The 19,981-nt window shown below is 36.1% G+C and overlaps 1 protein-coding gene across 3 annotated transcripts in view; it reads left to right on the top strand.

The window, feature by feature from the left end:
- XPOT (exportin for tRNA) overlaps nt 1-19,981 on the top strand; it is a 39,673-nt gene that overhangs the window by 7,315 nt on the left and 12,377 nt on the right. For all 3 annotated transcript variants that reach the window (XM_052639620.1, XM_052639621.1, XM_052639619.1), the window contains 16 exons: nt 1,624-1,680; nt 2,475-2,544; nt 3,230-3,448; nt 4,304-4,488; nt 4,590-4,758; nt 5,880-6,116; nt 7,215-7,253; nt 7,386-7,448; nt 8,488-8,612; nt 8,993-9,137; nt 9,296-9,415; nt 9,771-9,865; nt 10,426-10,495; nt 12,153-12,391; nt 13,288-13,573; nt 15,949-16,138. In XM_052639620.1, the coding sequence (XP_052495580.1) occupies nt 1,624-1,680; nt 2,475-2,544; nt 3,230-3,448; nt 4,304-4,488; nt 4,590-4,758; nt 5,880-6,116; nt 7,215-7,253; nt 7,386-7,448; nt 8,488-8,612; nt 8,993-9,137; nt 9,296-9,415; nt 9,771-9,865; nt 10,426-10,495; nt 12,153-12,391; nt 13,288-13,573; nt 15,949-16,138 (2,309 nt within the window). The remainder of the gene's footprint in view (nt 1-1,623; nt 1,681-2,474; nt 2,545-3,229; nt 3,449-4,303; nt 4,489-4,589; nt 4,759-5,879; nt 6,117-7,214; nt 7,254-7,385; nt 7,449-8,487; nt 8,613-8,992; nt 9,138-9,295; nt 9,416-9,770; nt 9,866-10,425; nt 10,496-12,152; nt 12,392-13,287; nt 13,574-15,948; nt 16,139-19,981) is intronic.

Raw genomic sequence — 19,981 nt, 5'->3', positions numbered from 1 at the left:
AATATTAATTGCCCCCATAATTGATTCTCTCCAGTTTCTGCTTTGGGTCCCTGTAGTGGATTGAGGAACAGTGAATGTGGCTTTCTAAACCTTTTATTTATTTGTTCCCACATCTCCAAGTCTTCTGGTTATCTGGCCCACAATACACATGTACAAGGTTTTTTTCTCCCATGCAGTGTGACTTTCTGTGAACTCTTTCTAAAGCATTCAACTTAATTTTCACAAAAATAGAAACTCATCATACTCACTGCATTATTTTATATAGTAGTTAATTAAGTTACTTACATATAAAAGAAGTACAGTGCACCTAGTGAGACTGGGGGAAGCACACTGACTAGTTGTAAACAACAACTCTACTAGTAAGAGTATAAATAAGTTTATAGGGGTCAGTGAGAATTCCGGCCTAGGTTTCTTGCATGCTGGGAGTATCAGTCACTGAATTTTATAGCTGAAAGCAAGTGTTCCAGTTTAGTGAAAGTTAATTTTGAAGAACATCTATATGTCTTAGAGTAAATGAGGGCTGGCTTTTAATTAAGGGCTCCCTGTAGTTTATATTTGGAGTGAAAATTTTCAGTCATATAATTAAAGCTTCAGTGCAATCCTTGATAAGAATAGAAACCCTAAGGTCTTAGAAAAGATGCTAATTAAATGTAACTTTTTAAAAAACTTTAAAAAATTAGGTTTTATTTTCTTAAGTGTGAATTTTTTTTGGTGGAGGGGTTAAGGGATATAGTCAGAATAAAGACAATACCTCCATTCTTACATTGACTGTAATTAGCTTTATATATGAAAAATCGTTCCTTGACTATGCCTGACTCAAACTAACTGTCTAAAAAGAACATTGTTGTTCATTAAAGGGACTTGGTCAGAGCTTGTAGCTAGCTCACTGCATCTCTGTTGTCACTCCTAGGGAGACAGTTAGAAGTGGACAGTGGATGGATATTGATTTTTACTACCCCCACCCTTTTTAAGGTCATATATTTGTTTTTACTTTCTTTCTTTTTTCTTTGTTTGAATGGCCTCACCATGCAGTATGCAGGAACTTAATTTCCCAACCAGGGACTAAACCCGTACCCCATACAGTGGAAGTGTAGACTCCTATCCATTGGACCACCAGGGAATCCCTAAGGCAATATATTTGTAACCTGGTTTTCTATATGAATTTCGGGGCTGGACTGCCAGTCTAGGAGACTTCTCTTGCTTTGGATTTTGCTGCAATAGAACTTTTAAGTTTAAGTATGACTTTGATGGCCATCTCTGACTTGACTGAGTCTCTGGCTGTTCTACTGTTTGTCATTTTACATCTATCCTTTCTGTTATAAAACGTAGGGATTGCTTTGGGAATCCTAACATCTTGAATTGAGGGGAATGCTCTCTATTTGCAAAGCACTGTATGTACTTAAAGTGAATCTTAATTTGGGATTATTCTGTTTGTCAGATTTCCACTGAATATATAAAGTTCTCTTAGCTTACAAATGGATGTGAATGTAACACTTGAGAGCAATAAGCCAAAGGTCTGGTTTGAGAAACTTTCACCTGAGTTATTCATTGCTATTACCTTTGATTTGTTTTCCCCAATTCATATTCTCCTTGTCTAATTTTTCTTTTTTTTTTCTTTTTCAGTGATGATCATATTAAGTTTTTCTGCTTTCAAGTACTGGAACATCAAGTTAAATACAAGTATGGCTTTTCTCACTGAGATTTGTGGGGAGAGGCTATTTTTGAAACGTTTCCCTCTTTGGGGACATCATAACATAGGCTGTAAATTGATATTATGTGTCATATCCAGCTTTGAAATATGTTTTGATTTATCCCAAGGTGTTTTAAAAATACCGAATTCATTGGCTACATAAAAGAATCCAGTCAGTACACAGGAAAAAGTTAAATTCCAGTTTCTCTGGGAAAGAATGAAAAGATATGGCAACACCACGCCTGTATCACTGCATGACCACTCTCTGTTAAAGTTGAGTGGCAGTATGGGCACTTGCATTTAGAACCCCTGCCTTGTTGTTCAGTCGCTCAGTCATGTCCAGCTCTTTGTGACAGCATGGACTGTAGCCCGCCAGGCTCCTCTGTCCATGGGATTTCCCAGGCAAGAACACTGGAGTGGGTTGCCACTGACTTTTCCAAAAATCCCTGCCTAATTTAAGCAGAAACAGTGAATTACTGCCCCAGGGATCCTTAGTTTGCCTCCTGATTTATTCTGTAAATCACAAACCTGAGACCGTTATTTTCATTTGAAAAATTGTGTAGCTGCCATTTTGTTTTGGACCACAGATAAAACTAAGATCAATATTGATACCCCTCCAGCCACTCCCACCCCTGTCTTTAAAGTGGCAATGAGAATTATTACCAATTTATCATAGGGAATTTTAGGTAATTGCTATACAAATTTTCTGTTTCAAATATAAGAGGCCATTACTTTTTAAAAACCACATACACTAAATATTACCATTATTCTGTATTTTGAACAGATATTCAGAACTAACTACTGTTCAACAACAGCTAATTAGGGAGACGCTCGTATCTTGGCTTCAAGCTCAGGTAAAATAGTAGCTTTTACATTTAATACCTCAAATTGCCAGATATTTCAGTTTTTATTTTTGGAAGAGTTTGCAACTTCACCTCGAAAATGTCACTCATTTATCCTCCATTTGATCATGTAGCTCTTTTAGAAAGTGCTGGCTTTGAAGATTACGAGTGATAAAAACTTAGCAGTAACTTAAAATTATATCAGTAATAGAAGCTGTCATTCTTTCCATGACACATGGTGGAAACTTTTGGTTTTAGAATGTTATTTTAACTACTAGACAAAAGTCAATTTTCACACTTAAGGTGAGCCCTCCTGGAACAGATTCTTCACAAAGAGCCCTTTTTAAAGGAGCCAATAGAGTTCTTTATTCACAGTATTTTATTTTTCATTAATTTTAGCTAATCTTAACATATTAAAATAGTTGTGTAGCTAGAATATTTATTTATCTTACAGAGCAAGCAGCTAGAAGAAAAACCATTGAATTTGCTTTCTTCTTAGAAAAGGTTATAGGAACTACTAAAACTCTGCCCATGAAACTTTAACACTTTGGTAATTCTCAAGCCTATTTGCCGCACAGCTGTTGTAGACCATGGTGCAGTTTAGTGGGATTTTGCCTGTTAATGATAAATAGGAGAACAATGTTTGAATCTTTTCCATTTACATTTAATTTTATGAACTGTATCTCTTGTTTGTCAGATGCTGAATCCACAACCAGAGAAGACCTTCATACGAAATAAAGCTGCCCAAGTCTTCGCCTTGCTTTTTGTTACAGAATATCTCACTAAATGGCCCAAGTTTTTTTTTGACATTCTCTCAGTAGTGGACCTAAATCCAAGGGGAGTGGATCTGTACCTCCGAATTCTTATGGCGATTGATTCAGAGTTGGTGGATCGTGATGTGGTTCACACCTCAGAGGCAAGTAACATCTTATTAATAAGTTTTTAATTTAGATATTGCAAGAGATAATGGGTACATAATGAAAGGATCAAGAAGGAATTTTTTTGTTTTTGATAAAACTTTATTAGGAATACTTACAAATTTGCTCAACATTTTGAATTTTGTTTTACAAAGGAACTTAAATTGGGGGTTTTTTCCCAGGTATAGGGTAAAATTAGAACATTTAGCTTTTTTTTTTTTTAAATCAGGAACTTCCTCTAGTGAAATAAACAAATTGATTTTTTTCCTATGAATTTGTAGAGAAATGTGGCCTATATTTACTGTTACTTTATAGTTGCTGACTGAGGAAAAAGCCTTGCTGTGTACCAGTGCTGGGTTCTTCTGTATCCTCAGATAGTCACATAGGCCATGACCTTAGTCTTTCTCTATTTCTGTGTTACCCAATATAACTTTCTCCTTTTTCTTAAAGAACACAATGGAAATAGCTTAATTCAAATATGTCTGACGATTTAAGGTTATTGTATGTTAAATATGACATTTATACACAGTATTGTTTACATTATTGCTGTTCTCTTAAATAGTTTAAGTATGTTTGTATAATACTGAGAAATAACTTTTATCACGTGGTTAAAATTTCTAAGCAGTGTTTTTTTTATAGTTTGTGTTTAATAAATTATGTCTAAGTAAAATGGAAGGAAGAGTTAGAATCACAGGTTATGATTTTAGAGCAGATAAATAGGAAATACTGGCAGGGAATGTGTTAACAAGTCAGGAAATGTAGTGTTGAGAAAATACTGTGTGCAACTATTATACAGATATCAAACATTATCTTGCGAGGTAATCTGATTGTATATATGGTATTTTTTTTTTTAGGAGGCTCGTAGGAATACTCTCATAAAGGATACCATGAGGGAACAGTGCATTCCAAACTTGGTGGAATCATGGTACCAAATCCTACAAAATTATCAGTATACCAATTCAGAAGTGACATGCCAGTGCCTTGAAGTAGTTGGGGCTTATGTCTCTTGGATAGACTTATCCCTTATAGCCAATGATAGGTAAGTAAATCTATATTTAAAGAATATAAACCTGCATAATACAGTGTATAAAGCTCATGAATTTGAAAATATTGTAAGAATTTTTGTTTCTCCATTGCCAGGTTTATAAATATGCTGCTAGGTCATATGTCAATAGAAGTTCTACGGGAAGAAGCCTGTGATTGTTTATTTGAAATTGTAAATAAAGGAATGGATCCTGTTGATAAAATGAAACTGGTAGAATCTTTGTGTCAAGTGTTACAGTCTGCTGGGTTTTTCAGCATTGACCGGGTCAGTAAATTTATGTATAAGGTTTTGAAAATTGTTAGAACAAACTAGGATAGGCAGTAATTTAAATATACTTTCCTCTTTCTTTATTTTTGTTTTTAAGTGTTAGAAACTTCCTTGAGCTTATAATGGTGAAACACTGTCCAGAAAGCCGTAATGTCATGTGTAACATTTTCCTTGACCATGGATTATATCAGACTTAAACTTGAAGATCTAGGATAGTACTTACTTTTGTGCTTTCTAATAGCCTCTCAGGTGATTCTGTGCTATTGCTCTTCATGGACCACACTTTAAGAAGCATGGCAGTGCATTTTGACCTAAATTAGACTCCATTATAAATGTTATATTTTTATCATATTCATTTGAGCTATTGGAGTTTAGCCTCAGCAGAATTAGGGCTCAAGTGAGTGTGGTAAATTAATAATTTAGAAACTGAATTTGAAGGTTTTTACTTTCAATTTTACCTGTGACAGTGATAAAGAATTACTAAGAAGTCTTTGTATTGTTGATATATCAGGAGTACATTTCTGGTATTTTCCTGTCAAAGTATAGTCAGTTACACTGCTAATAATTGTTTTATTAAAAAACTTAAAATGGTGAAGCTAAAAACTCTTTCTGTAGGAGAACATCATAAGGATAATTAATGAAAATTAACCTGATTTTGAGTTCTAACACTAATGCTAATTAACTTTAGGCAGTTATTTTAATAGCAGTTTTATCTCTTTGTGATGTAGTTGAGGTTCAAATTAAATAGTGTCAGAAAGGACTGTTGTAAATAGTTGCACAAAGCATAAAATGGCAGCATTAACTTTATTAGAAGGTATTTATTAAATTCATCAATTTACAGAGAAGGTTTTGAAACCACAGATCTCTTTGTTTAAACTTTTATAATTTGACAATGTCTACATGACTGTAATCATTAAAGATAGTTATTTTGAGAGTTAGTGGATAATAACAGTAGAAGAATTCAGACTCTTTAAAACTTCCCAGTCAAAATGGTAGTATTGCTAATGTCTAATGTTAGTTTAAAATTGACTACTATAATTGGCACTTGATCCATTCTAAAATTTAGAGTTTTTCCTCTCAGGTAGTTGGTTTTAAATTGAGATCTGTACTGTTTGTAGGAAGAAGATGTTGACTTCCTGGCCAGATTTTCTAAACTGGTCAATGGAATGGGACAGTCATTGATAGTTAGCTGGACTAAATTAATTAAAAATGGGGATATCAAGAATGCTCAGGAGGCACTGCAAGCTATTGAAACAAAGGTGGCGCTGATGTTGCAGCTCCTAATTCATGAGGATGATGACATCTCTTCTAACATTATTGGATTTTGTTACGATTATCTTCATATTTTGAAACAGGTAAGTCCTTATGTTAGTCTTTGTTGTAGATAATATAGAAAAGCCATAGAGAATTGACAAATACAGGAAAATGAAAATAAGATACTCAGTTATCTACTCTAGTGATATTTACTGTTAATTATGAATATATTTTCATCTTTTTTCTTTCCTTTTAACTTCTTAGCTGGAAAACATAAATGGCCAGGTTCTAAAATTCACTAGACTAAAAAGCTTCAGAATTAGTTATAGGTTTAGGTTGTTTCTTTTATTTTTAATCTGTGTTTACTTCTTTTTGGCCTTATATCATGTGGCATCTTAGTTCCCTGACTGGGGGACTGAACCTGTACCCCTGCCTTGGGAGCATAGAGTCTTAACTGGACTGCCAGAGAAGTCCCCTGTGTTTGTTTTTAAATACAGTAGAAATTTTGTTAAAGATATTATTTTAATTACATATGCATCATTTCTTATGAAGTTTTTTATAATTAAAAATTTCCCCCAGAGAGTTGCTGCCAATAGTAGAACTTAAAACGTAGAAGGTATGAATCTCATATATTATACATGTAGCCTTTTAAAGAATTAATAACTTTTCATTATGACATTAGGTGAGAGCTCTGCCTACTTTATTTACATTGATTTAGTTGAATTGAGTCAAGCTTAAGATAATATTTTTTGAAACTGAGTTTAGCTTCTGTTATAACATGTTTCTGCATGCACACTTTAAGAAATTTTCGGCAATGTGAAAAGGTATGATGAAAGTTAAAATCACTATTGGTAATCCCACTGTATCTCATAGTGGATTTCTAGGCTTTTATGGCCTAACTTAATTAAAAACAAGGTGAGATCATACTTTGCTGTTCTGTAATCTGCTTCTTTGCTGAGTACATTTATAAGTATCTTTAAAATTCAAGTTTATCTACATGTTTTTGCCTGTATGCCAAGTTACTTACTAGAAGTGAAATTGATAGATTTTAGATTAGGTACATTTCACATATAGAAAGTTACTATCAAACTGCCCTCCAGAAAAGCTGTGTGCATGTTTGAAAAGATACTAAGAAAAATATTTTGATAAGCAAGTATTACTTCAGGAAACCTAATAAATGATCACTTTCTTTTCAACAGCTTACAGTGCTTTCAGATCAACAAAAAGCTAATGTAGAGGTAACTGACTTCTTTTTGCTTCTTTGAAACCAATAGTAGACTCTGTATCTGCAGTCTGCCTTGAAATACAGCCTAGTTTCAGATTACATGAAATTAGAGGAGACTGACAAAAGACTTTATTCTTCATTTTAGGCAGTCATGTTGGCCGTTACGAAAAAATTAACCTATGATGAAGAATATAACTTTGAAAATGAGGTAGGAATTTTGGATTGAGGAGAAAACAGTTTTGATTTTATTATGTACCCACATCAGATTACTATTTCAAGTTTTGAGTGTCTTAGAGTCCTTTAAAACAAGAAGTGTTTTAAAAATTAGTCTTGTTTATACTGACAACTTCTTAGATTAATGGAAACTTCATAATTCTTCATGTTTTTGTATTTTGTCCTCTGATTCTTGAAAATGACCTTTTTAAGGACACTTTGTAGCACTGAACTTTGTAAGACCTTGACAGTATTGTTCGTGATCATACTTCACTTTACATTTAATAAGAGAGAAATTGAGGCCCAATTGGTGGACCTCAGATTGTAATTGTCTACAGGAGAGTGGAAGTGAGGCACTTCACTGTCTCTGGGCTTGTTGTGGTTAAAGTCCTCTCCAGGGTTGTCATAAGTCAGCTTTCCATCAGTCACAAGAGTCATGAGTGCTTTCTGGCGACTCAGTAATGGCATGTACTGTCTAGCTGTGTGCTAACGTGTTCTGTTACCCACTTCAGACGTTCAGAAACTGGACTACACGAGGATACTGGTGATGATCACCAACACACCATGCACTTGCAAAGTGCCAGGTTCATTACATATAGTATCTTTAATCATGTGATATTATTACAGTTTTTACAGTGGACAGTAAGATACAAAGAGTATACATAAGGTGCTAAGGTTCTCATAAAGCCCTGTGTGAACCCATCGTGGCTTGAACTTCTGCTTTTGTTTTCCAAAGCCTTCCATTGTCTGGTGTTCGCCTAATCATCCCTCAGTCACTGTCTTCTCTATAATGACTCTTGTTTTTAACCTCCTCCCTGTGCTGTTTCTGGCTCTAGGCTTTCACGGTCTAGGGCTGGGAAATAATTATTTGTGAGCAGGAGGGGAAACACTACTGCGTTTTCTTACATAAATAAATATTTATGAAAAAATAAAAGTGTATTAAATTTGTAAATATAAAAAACTAATGAGAACTCACCATTTTGTGTGTCTTAAGGTCTTCTAAGTTTCTTAATGGAATTTTTAAAATACCATAGGGTGAAGATGAAGCCATGTTTGTAGAATATAGAAAACAGCTGAAGTTGTTGTTGGACAGGCTTGCTCAAGTTTCACCAGAGTTGCTGCTGGCTTCTGTCCGCAGAGTGTTCAGTTCTACACTGCAGTAAGTGTGTCCATCTGCTTCTGACAAGTCGCCTCTTTCCTCCTCTCCCTGATGGTGGCCTACCATAAGTGATTCACATGACTCACTTGTTTATGTTACTTACTGAGATCTTACGTGTGTCTCCAAAACAATGCACTTGACTCCTTGATTTATCTTGATCCTTGAGGGGAAATGCTGCTCTTCGGAACATAAACAATAAAATGGATTACATTGGTTATTTATACTTCTGTGATATGAATTAATGTTCCCTGGCAGAATTAACAATTGCTGTGACTTTTTAGTAATTAAAGAGAATTTTGTTGGTGTCTTTTTATCCAGTGCATCACTAGTTGTATAGAAAGTTTGTATTCAGATCTCAGTGATGTGTTATACCTTGGTAGGAATTGGCAGACTACACGGTTTATGGAAGTTGAAGTGGCAATAAGATTGCTGTATATGTTGGCAGAAGCTCTTCCAGTATCTCATGGTGCTCACTTCTCAGGTGATGTTTCAAAAGCTAGTGCTTTGCAGGATATGATGCGAACTGTAAGTATACTAAAGACAACTTATTCTGAACCTAATTTTCTGTTTTCATATAAGCTAATGTGAGTTTCTTAATTGTTAGAGTTTAATATACATTATTACAGGGACATTTTGATGTTGCAGTAAATGAAGATAGATTTCTTAACTTTTTCCTGCTCTAGCTGGTAACATCAGGAGTTAGTTCCTATCAGCACACATCTGTGACATTGGAGTTCTTCGAAACTGTTGTTAGATACGAAAAGTTTTTCACAGTTGAACCTCAGCACATTCCATGTGTACTAGTAAGTATACACTTTACTCTCAGCTTTTGTTATTTTGGATGTGTTTCAGCTAATGAATAGATAGTATTCTATCTTTTTTTTATCACTTTTTTCCAGAGCTCTCAAAAATTCCTGAACATGCTAAAACTCCTCCATTTCTTTAAAATGGAGTTTGTGTCTAGTCAGTTATTTAAAACAAATATTCAAGGACCTATTTGTGTGTAGTGTAGGCTTACTTATATGTACCTGGTTCCTCTCTTCCAGAGCAAAAAAGTAAAACTCGATGTGAACAAAAACATGTCATGACATTAGCAATAAAAGCAGTAAAAGATGGTAAATAAGCACAGAAATAGTAAAAGTGTCTCTCTCTCTTTAGATGGCTTTCTTAGATCACAGGGGTCTGCGGCACTCCAGTGCTAAAGTCCGGAGCAGAACCGCTTACCTATTCTCCAGATTTGTTAAATCTCTCAAGTAAGTAAAACATTTTGGCTGTTATGTTTAATTCTTATTTTTAAGATTGTTAAGTAAGATGTAACTTATTCTCTAAGAGCCTATGGTAGTTTTAGTTCTTTCTGTTCTTAGGCTTTTAGAAAAAAAGTTCCTTTTTGTATTGTGCTTTCTTTTCTTTCTCTTTAGCCAGGTACTTTGTTCATTATTAAACTGATATGTTTGAATATTTTTATATGTAACACTTGTCATTACTAATGGCATTAGTTATTTCACAGTTTTATTGCTGTAGATAAAACTATATGGTTTCTTTGAAATTCTAAAGATGATATTCCTTGAAAATACGTTAACTTAATCTGTCATATTGTTCTTTACTAGTACCATTTTTCTAGGTATGAAAACTACTTTTTTTAGGTTATAATACTGTAATTTTAAAAAAGCATAGCTAGTCTGAATGGTGACATGTGACTACCTTAGAACTGAACTTTTTTTTAGTTCTGCCTTAAAGAGGAATTTGATATTTCAGCACTTCTCCAAGCACTATTATTTATGTAATTGTGGTTTTCCTTTTTGCCTTTATTCAGTAAACAAATGAATCCTTTCATTGAGGATATTCTGAATAGAATACAAGATTTATTAGAGCTTTCTCCGCCGGTAAGTATCTTTCTTTCTAAATGAAAATTGAGGGGGGCATGTAGGGCTTAGATCTATTTACTAAAACTCTGTTGAGGTATAGTAAATAAACAGTATTAGAAATAGAAGAGGAAAAAAAGAAATAGAAGGGAATCAAAATTTGACTGATAGATTTAGCAGTGTGAGATATGGTCTGCTCTCTGTACTATTAAATGCCAGTGAAGTATTTTTTGGAGAAGAAATATTCAGTTTCAAAATTATTCTCTGTTTAGTACTGTGATCACACAAGCGCTTCTCAGTGACTTCTACTAGTAGACTGAAATTTTATTGTTAAACTTCTGGCTTGAGGTAAAAAGAATTTCAACACTGCTTGATCTGAATATCTCGGTTATTTATTTCACTAGAAAGATTTAAATAATCTTTAAAAGATACCTTGTAAGCACATTTTGACTGATATCTGTTTTTGTGTAAAATGCTGGCAATGTCAGCAAACTACTGACATTAACTTTTTTTTCATTTTGGTGAGAGTTATTAATGGAGCCACACTTGAAAAATGTTAAACATAAAATATTTTGTTTTTTAAAGTAAGTATCAGTATTTAGAGTATATGGGTTATTTAATTTCATTGCATGAAAGGTTGCTAGTGAATTATATGGTTAAATTTGCCTACATACTAAAGAAATCTACATTAAAAGACTTTCATAGAGCCATATTTAGCCATGCCATATTTATGGATATTGGAAATTTTTTGTTTTTCTTATTGCACATAGAAACAAGAACTTGTACTATGCCTGTAACCTTTTTTTAGTGTGTAAAAAGACTTGATTCACAGTGCTTTTACTGAATGTTGACTGCTTAATAGGGGTATAAATACTGTGTATTTATCTAACAACTTTAACTTTGTGATCTCAACTCCTAGAGCCGTGATTGGTCCTAGTGTTATTTAATAAGTGTTTTAGTTACTTCTAAATAAGGACGTTCTCTTTTAAAAGATAGAAGATTCTTATATATGTATATACACACACACATATATAAAATATACATATATATATGTGTATATATATATATAAAATAAGGCCGCCACACAATTTATCTAAGACTAGGCTTGTAAATAATTTCTTAACAGGGAGTTTTGGTGTTAGATGTAGAAGGGCTTCTGATATTTTCCCCTTCCCCCTGGCCTCTCAGATTGCATAAATGTGAAAAATAACAAAACTTAGTAATAAAATGGGTCAGTGGATGTTTGCTTACACTTGAATAAGATCTTTTCATTTGCAGTCTTATTTTCAAACGTGCAAAAGTAACAACTCGTGTATGTGTTTATTATGTGGCGTTTGTTGTTATTTAAATCTTAAACACTTTAAAATATTAATCTGTGTGGGCTTTGTCTTAACCTTCAAAGCACTTTGTATAACTGACTTTTAGCCTCCTAACAACAGATAAATTTTATAAAAGTAAAACAAGTTAGAAAACTTGATTATTACATTACATGACCATTTATGATGTCGTCTGAATAGACCCCTCATCTTTTGACTTCTAATTCAGTTTATTTACAAGTACTCAATCTTCTTTTTATTAATGAGTTGATGTGATAGATTACATCTTCTGTCCCTCTTTTACTTTTAAATGGGAGGAATTGAACAAATTAAAACTTAAATAAGACTAAATTTCATTTTAGGAGAATGGTTACCAGTCTTTGTTGAGCAGCGATGATCAATTATTTATCTATGAGACAGCTGGAGTGCTAATTGTTAATAGTGAGTATCCAGCAGAGCGGAAGCAGGCATTAATGAGGAATCTGTTGACTCCACTCATGGAGAAGTTTAAAATTCTGTTAGAAAAATTGATGCTGGCACAGGACGAAGAAAGACAGGCATCTCTAGCAGACTGTCTCAACCATGCTGTTGGATTTGCTAGGTGAGTGTGATTGGTGAAGATTGGCATTTAAATTGGCGAAGTGATTTTCTCAATATATACAGAATCATTTACTTAGATTTTTCTAGAACTAGGCATGTGTGTCATGTTTCCAAAACTGGATTGTCCAGAGAATTGTGTAAACATTTCTAAATTCATTAAATTAGGATATTTGCTGAAGAAGGGAATAGATCTCATAACATTCTGCATTTCTGACTTGACATCTTTCTAAATCCTTAACTTCTCTGATTTCTCTGGTTTAAGTTGATAATGTATTTAAGGAGATTTGCTTAAGTATATATACCAATGACATCAGGGGATCTGTTATGGAATCTTAAAGAGAAGGTGCTGAGGCTTCTTATTAGTTGTTGCATTGTGTCCCAACCACCCACGCTGTTGTTTCTCTCTCTACACATACTTCTTTATTGGTAAAGAATAACAGTATGAAAGTTACAGTGATTTTTAATTAGAAGCACTTAGAGAAAACTTCCATGCAAAAGCTTGTGTTAGAGATATTGTATAAATAACTCAATTCTAAGATTGTTTTCTAATATAAATTGGTGGTTTACAGTTTGTGTAGTAGAGCCTATTCATAGTAAATAGATTTTTTTTTTCTCTTTACTGCATATATTATCAGCAGGATTTTAGCAAAATATTTAGGTGGGCTCACATTTGAGAGATTGTATCAATTACATTTCATTCATTTAACTTGGGCCCTTTCTGGAATGGTAACTGGAAGCAACCATTAGCTAAAAGTGGACAGAACTCTGACATGGAAAATAAAGAATTGGCTGCTTTGTTTTGTCAGTTTTATAATTTGTTGTGCATTGTTGTTTATTACTCCATAAACCACTTGAAGAATAAACTTAAAACCAGTTACCTGATCATTGTTTATGTAGTCGAACCAGCAAAGCTTTCAGCAACAAGCAGACTGTGAAGCAATGTGGCTGTTCCGAAGTTTACCTGGACTGTTTACAGACGTTCTTGCCAGCTCTCAGTTGTCCCTTACAAAAGGATATTCTCAGGAGTGGAGTCCGCACTTTCCTTCATCGCATGATTATTTGCCTGGAGGAAGAAGTCCTTCCCTTCATTCCATCTGCTTCAGAACACATGCTCAAAGATTGTGAAGCAAAAGACCTCCAGGAATTCATTCCTCTTATCAACCAGATTACAGCCAAATTTAAGGTACCATACACCTTCAGAGGTCAGAGAATTTCCTGACTTTAAGATCTCCTGACTTTTATATTTCTCTTTAGATATATTTTAGCATTTGACTTTTTTTTTTTTAATATGAGTTATCTGAGGGCATGGAACATACGTATTTTTATCATCCCAATGTCTACAATACTCCCTGACACTCAGGGCCTGATCGATAGATATTTAATAAGAATAGAGCTTTTCTGTTCTATGCAGCAGAAGAAAACTATTAGTTTGGTGTTTTAGAAAAGCAAATGAAACTGCATTGGATACTAAATGTCAACGAATAAGTTAAAAGCACTGTAATTTGGGTATTTAAGTAGTTTAAAAGTAATTCAATGTCCGTTTTATGTACAAGGAAATTTAAGCAAAGCATAAGCTGGCTAATGAAATTGGCTGACACTTAAGATAGTGTTTTCTATGTTCAAAATCTGTCCTCAGCATTTTCTTATACATTCATTTGAATTTTGTAACAACCTTGGAAGTTAAGTATTGTTCTTTTATAGATGAAGAAACTGAGACACTTAACTGAGAAGTTAAGGTATTTGCTTAAGGCCATGTAAAGCCTTCACAGAATTCAATCATATAAATTCATTTTTAATTTAGCAGTGAAAGTGAAAGTCACTCAGCCATGTCTGACTCTTTGCTACCCATGAAATTCTCTGGGCCAGAATACTAGAGTGGGTAGCCTTTCCCTTCTCCAGGGGATCTTCCCAACCCAGGGAGAGAACCCAGGTCTTGTGCATTGCAGGCAGACTCTTACCAGCTGAGCCCCCACAAGGGGAGCCCAAGAATACTGGAGTGGGTAGCCTATCCCTTCTCCAGCAGATCTTCCCGACCCAGGAATCAAACTGGGGTCTCCTGCATTGCAGCTGGATTCTTTACCAACTGAGCTATCAGTTCAGTTCAGTCACTCAGTCGTGTCCGACTCTTTGCGACCCCATGAATCGCAGCACCCCAGGCCTCCCTGTCCATCACCATCTCCCAGAGTTCACTCAGACTCACGTCCATTGAGTCCGTGATGCCATCCAGCCATCTCATCCTTGGTTGTCCCCTTCTCCTCCTGCCCCCAATCCCTCCCAGCATCAGAGTCTTTTCCAGTGAGTCAACTCTTTGCATGAGGTGGCCGAAGTACTGGAGCTTCAGCTTTAGCATCATTCCTTCCAAAGAAATCCCAGGGTTGATCTCCTTCCAAATGGACTGGTTGGATCTCCTTGGAGTCCAAGGGACTCTCAAGACTCTTCTCCAACACCACAGTTCAAAAGCATCAATTCTTCGGCGCTCAGCCTTCTTCACAGTCCCAACTCTCACATCCATACATGACCACAGGAAAAATCATAGCCTTGACTAGACGGAACTTAGTCGGCAAAGTAATGTCTCTGCTTTTGAATATACTATCAAGGTTGGTCATAACTTTTCTTCCAAGGAGTAAGCGTCTTTTAATTTCATGGCTGCAGTCACCATCTGCATGATTTTGGAGCCCAAAAAAATAAAGTCTGACACTGTTTCCACTGTTTCCCCATCTATTTCCCATGAAGTGATGGGACCAGATGCCATGATCTTCATTTTTTGAATGTTGAGCTTTAAGCCAACTTTTTTGCTCTCCTCTTTTACTTTGATCAAGAGGCCTTTTAGCTCCTCTTCACTTTCTGCCATAAGGGTGGTGTCATCTGCATATCTGAGGTTATTGGTATTTCTCCCGGCAATCTTGATTCCAGCTTGTGTTTCTTCCAGTCCAGTGTTTCTCATGATGTACTCTGCATATAAGTTAAATAAGCAGGGTGACAATATACAGCCTTGACTTAACTCCTTTTCCTATTTGGAACCAGTCTGTTGTTCCATGTCCAGTTCTAACTGTTGCTTCCTGACCTGCATACAGATTTCTCAAGAGGCAGGTCAGGTGGTCTGGTATTCCCATCTCTTTCAGAATTTTCCACAGTTTATTGTGATCCACACAGTCAAAGGCTTTGGCATAGTCAATAAAGCAGAAATAGCAGGTGGATTCTTTACCAACTGAGCTATCAAGGAAGCCCTAATTTAACAGTGGAATTCATTTATTGAGAATTTAAATTTGACAATATTCCATGACAATATTTGATTGTGGAATGTTTGATTCCATGTTACTTGAACCTGAATCTTGAATTGTAAGAAATGGTTTGAACTTAATGATTTTTGAGGCTTTCAATACTGTATATGCTGTGTAGATTTTTGTCTTAATATTGATGTTTGTTAGCTGAATTATATAAATATGTATCCTAAATATAGACACTGGAAAAAAGCTTTATGTAAAACATGTTTTTCCTAAATTTTAAATTAGTAATTTTCTTATTTCTCAGATAGTAATAGTTGTTTCCTCTCTTCAGATACAGGTATCCCCATTTTTACAACAAATGTTCATGCCTCTTCTTCATGCAATTTTTGAAGTTTTGCTCCGACCAGCAGAAGAAAACGACCAATCTGCTGCTTTAGAGAAGCAGATGTTGCGGAGGAGTTACTTTGCTTTTCTGCAAACAGTCACAGGCAGTGGAATGAGTGAAGTCATAGCAAATCAAGGTGGGGATGCATGCAGTGCCTAAATTGTCTGTTATTTGTCACAGTTCTGCATCTGTATGAGCAAGAGCTAGTTGAAGTAAACACTGAACTTTTTTTTTTATGATTTTATTTATTTATTTTTTTAGTTTACAATATTGTATTGGTTTTGACATGCATCAACATGAACCTGCCACAGGTGTACATGTGTGCCCCATCCTGAACCCACCTCCCTCCCTGTACCATCCCTCTGGGTCATCCCAGTGCACCAGCCCCAAGCATCCTGTATCATGCATCGAACCTGGACTGGTGATTCGTTTCATATATGATATTATACGTGTTTCAATGCCATTCTCCCAAATCGTCCCACCCTCTCCCTCTCCCACAGAGTCCAAAAGACTTCTGTATATCTGTGTCTCTTTTACTGTTGTGCATACAGGGTTATTACCATCTTTCTAAATTCCATATATATGCATTAGTATACTGTATTGGTGTTTTTCTTTCTGGCTTACTTCACTCTGTATAGTAGGCTCCAGTTTCATCCACCTCATTAGAACTGATTCAAATGTGTTCTTCTAAATGGCTGAGTAATACTCCATTGTGTATATGTACCACAGCTTTCTTGTTCATTCATCTGCTGATGGACATCTAGGTTGCTTCCATGTCCTGGCTATTATAAACAAACACTGAACTTTTGAAGTAGTTGTATGTTGGCCACAAGGATGACAGTTCATTATTATCAGAGTGGCGATCACTTTCACTTCAGCGCTCTTAGAATTAATTTGTATTCAGTTCCTGTTTTCCTAAACCAGTGTTCCTTTTTCTTTTTTTTTAAGTTGACCAGCAGTGTGTTAGCTTCAGATATACAGCCAAATGATTCAGTTATATACATATCCTTTTTCAGATTATTTTCCATTATAGGTTATTAAAAGATACTGAATCTAGGTTCTTATTCGATATAGTAGGTCCTTATTGGTTATCTATTTCATACATTAGTAATGTATATCTGTTAATCTCATCAGTTAAGTTCAGTTGCTCAGTACTGTCTGGCTCTCTGCGACCCTATGGACTGCAGCACGGCCAGGCTTCCCTGTCCATCACCAACTCCTGGAGCTTGCTCACACTCATGTTCATTGAGTCAGTGATGCCACCCAACCATCTCATCCTCTGTCGTCCCCTTCTCCCACTTTCAATCTTTCCCAGCAGTTCTTCGCATCAGGTGGCCAAAGTATTGGAGTTTCACCTTCAACATCAGTCCTTCCAATGAATATTCAGGATGCATTTCCTTTAGGAAGACTGGTTGGATCTCCTTGCAGTCCAAGGGACTCTAAAGAGCCTTCTCCAACACCACAGTTCAAAAGCATCAATTCTTTGGCGCTCAGTTTTCTTTATAGTCCAACTCTCACATCTATACATGACCACTGGAAAAACCATAGCTTTGACTAGACAGACCTTTGTTGGCAAAGCAATGTCTCTCCTTTTTAATATGCTATCGGAGAAGGCGATGGCACCCCACTCCAGAACTCTTGCCTGGAAAATCCCATGGGCGGAGGAGCCTGGTGGGCTGTAGTCCATGGAGTCTTGAAGAGTCGTACACGACTGAGCGACTTCACTTTCACTTTTCACTTTCATGCATTAGAGAAGGAAATGACAACCCACTCCAGTGTTCTTGCCTGGAGAATCCCAGGGGTGGGGGAGCCTGGTGGGCTGCCGTCTGTGGGGTCGCACAGAGTTGGACACGACTGAGGCGACTTAGCAGCAGCTAGGTTGGTCATAACTTTTCTTCCAGGGAGCAAGTGTCTTTTAATTTCATGGCTGCAGTCACCACCTGCATGATTTTGGAGCCCCCAAAAATAGTTAGCCACTGTTTCCGTTGTTTCTGCATCTACTTGCCATGAAGTAATGGGACCAGATGCCATGATCTTAGTTTTCTGAATGTTGAGTTTTAAGCCAACTTTTTCACTCTATCACTTTCATCAAGAGTCTCTTTAGTTCTTCTTCACTTTCTGCCATAAGGGTGGTGTCATCTTCATATCTGAGGTTATTGATATTTCTCCCAGCAATCTTGATTCCAGCTTGTGCTTCCTCCAGCCCAACGTTTCTCATGATGTGCTCGGCATAGAAGTTAAGTAAGCAGGGTGACAGTATACATTGTTGACATACTCCTTTCTCAATTTGGAACCAGTCTGTTGTTCCATGTCCATTTCTAACTGTTGCTTCTTGAAAGTGAAAGTGAAGTTGCTCAGTTGTGTCTGACTCTTCGCAACCCCATGGATTGTAGCCTACCAGTCTTCTCCGTCTGTGGGATTTTCCAGGCAAGAGTACTGGAGTTGGTTGCCATTTCCTTCTCCAGGGGATCTTCCCGACCCAGGGATTGAACCCAGGTCTCCCGCATTGCAGGCAGATGCTTTACCCTCTGAGCCACTGCGTACAGATTTCTCAGGAGGCAGGTCAGGTGGTTTGGTATTCCCATCTCTCAGAATTTTCCAGTTTGTTGTGGTCCACACAGTCAAAGGCTTTGGCATAGTCAATAAAGCAGAAATAGATGTTTTTCTGGAACTCTTGCTTTTTTGATGATTGAACAGATGTTGGTAATTTGATCTCTGGTTCCTCTGCCTTTTCTAAAACCAGCTTGAACATCTGGAAGTTCACGGTTTATGTACTGTTGAAGCCTGGTTTGGAGAATTTTGAGCGTTACTTTACAAGTGTATGAGATGAGTGCAATTGTGCAGTAGTTTGAACATTCTTTGGCATTGCCTTTCTTTGGGACTGGAATGAAAACTGACCTTTTCCAGTCCTGTGGCCACTGCAGAGTTTTCCAAATTTGCTGGTATACTGAGTGCAGTACTTTTACAGCATCATCTTTTAGGATTTGAAATAGTTTAATTGGAATTCCATCACCTCCGCTAGCTTTGTTCTTAGTGATGCTTTCTAAGGTCCACTTGACTTCATGTTCCAGGATGTCTGGATCTAGTTCAGTAATCACACCATCATGGTTATCTGGGTCATGAAGATCTTTTTTGTATAGTTCTCCTGTGTATCTTGCCACCTCTTCTCAATATCTTCTGCTTCTGTTAGGTCCATACCATTTCTGTTCTTTATTGCGCCCATTTTTGCATGAAATGTTCCCTTGGCATCTCTGATTTTCTTGAAGAGATCTCTAGAGTTTATAGCTTAATCTCATACCCCTGATTTATTCCTCCCCACTTCCTCTTTGGTAACCATAAGTTTTTTATGTCTATGAGTCTTGTTTCTTATTTGTAAAGAAGCTCATTTGTGTCATGTTTTAGACTCCACATATAAATGGTATCATATAATACTTGTCTTTCTCTGTCTGACCCACTTTACCTAGTAGGATAGTCTCTAGGTTCATCCATGTTGCTGCAGATTGAAATATTCCACTATTTTTGATGACTGAGTATATCCCATTGTATATATAACCTACATCTTCTTTATCCATTCATCTTTTGGTTGACATTTAGGTTGCTTCCATGTTTGGGCTTTTGTAAATAGTGCTGCTGTGAACATTGTTGTGCATCTTTCTTTTCAAATTAGAGTTTTCATCTTTTCTGGGTATATGGCCAGGAGTGGGATTGCTGGATTACATGGTAACTCCATGTATAGTTTTCTAAGAACCTCCATACTGTTATCCATACTGGCTGCGCCAGTGTACATTGCCACCATCAGTGTAGAAGAGCTACCTTTTTTCCATACGCTCTCGAGCCTGTATTATTTGGAGGCTTTTTGGTGATAGCCATTCTGTGAGGTGATAACCTCATTGTAGTTTTGATTTACATTTCTCTAATAATTAGCAATGTTGCACATCTTTTTAATGTGCTTCTTGACCATCTGTTTGTGTTTGAAGAA

This window comes from Budorcas taxicolor, chromosome 5 (assembly GCF_023091745.1).
Source record: "Budorcas taxicolor isolate Tak-1 chromosome 5, Takin1.1, whole genome shotgun sequence".
NCBI lineage: Eukaryota > Metazoa > Chordata > Mammalia > Artiodactyla > Bovidae > Budorcas > Budorcas taxicolor.
This window is presented reverse-complemented; position numbering and strand designations above follow the sequence as displayed.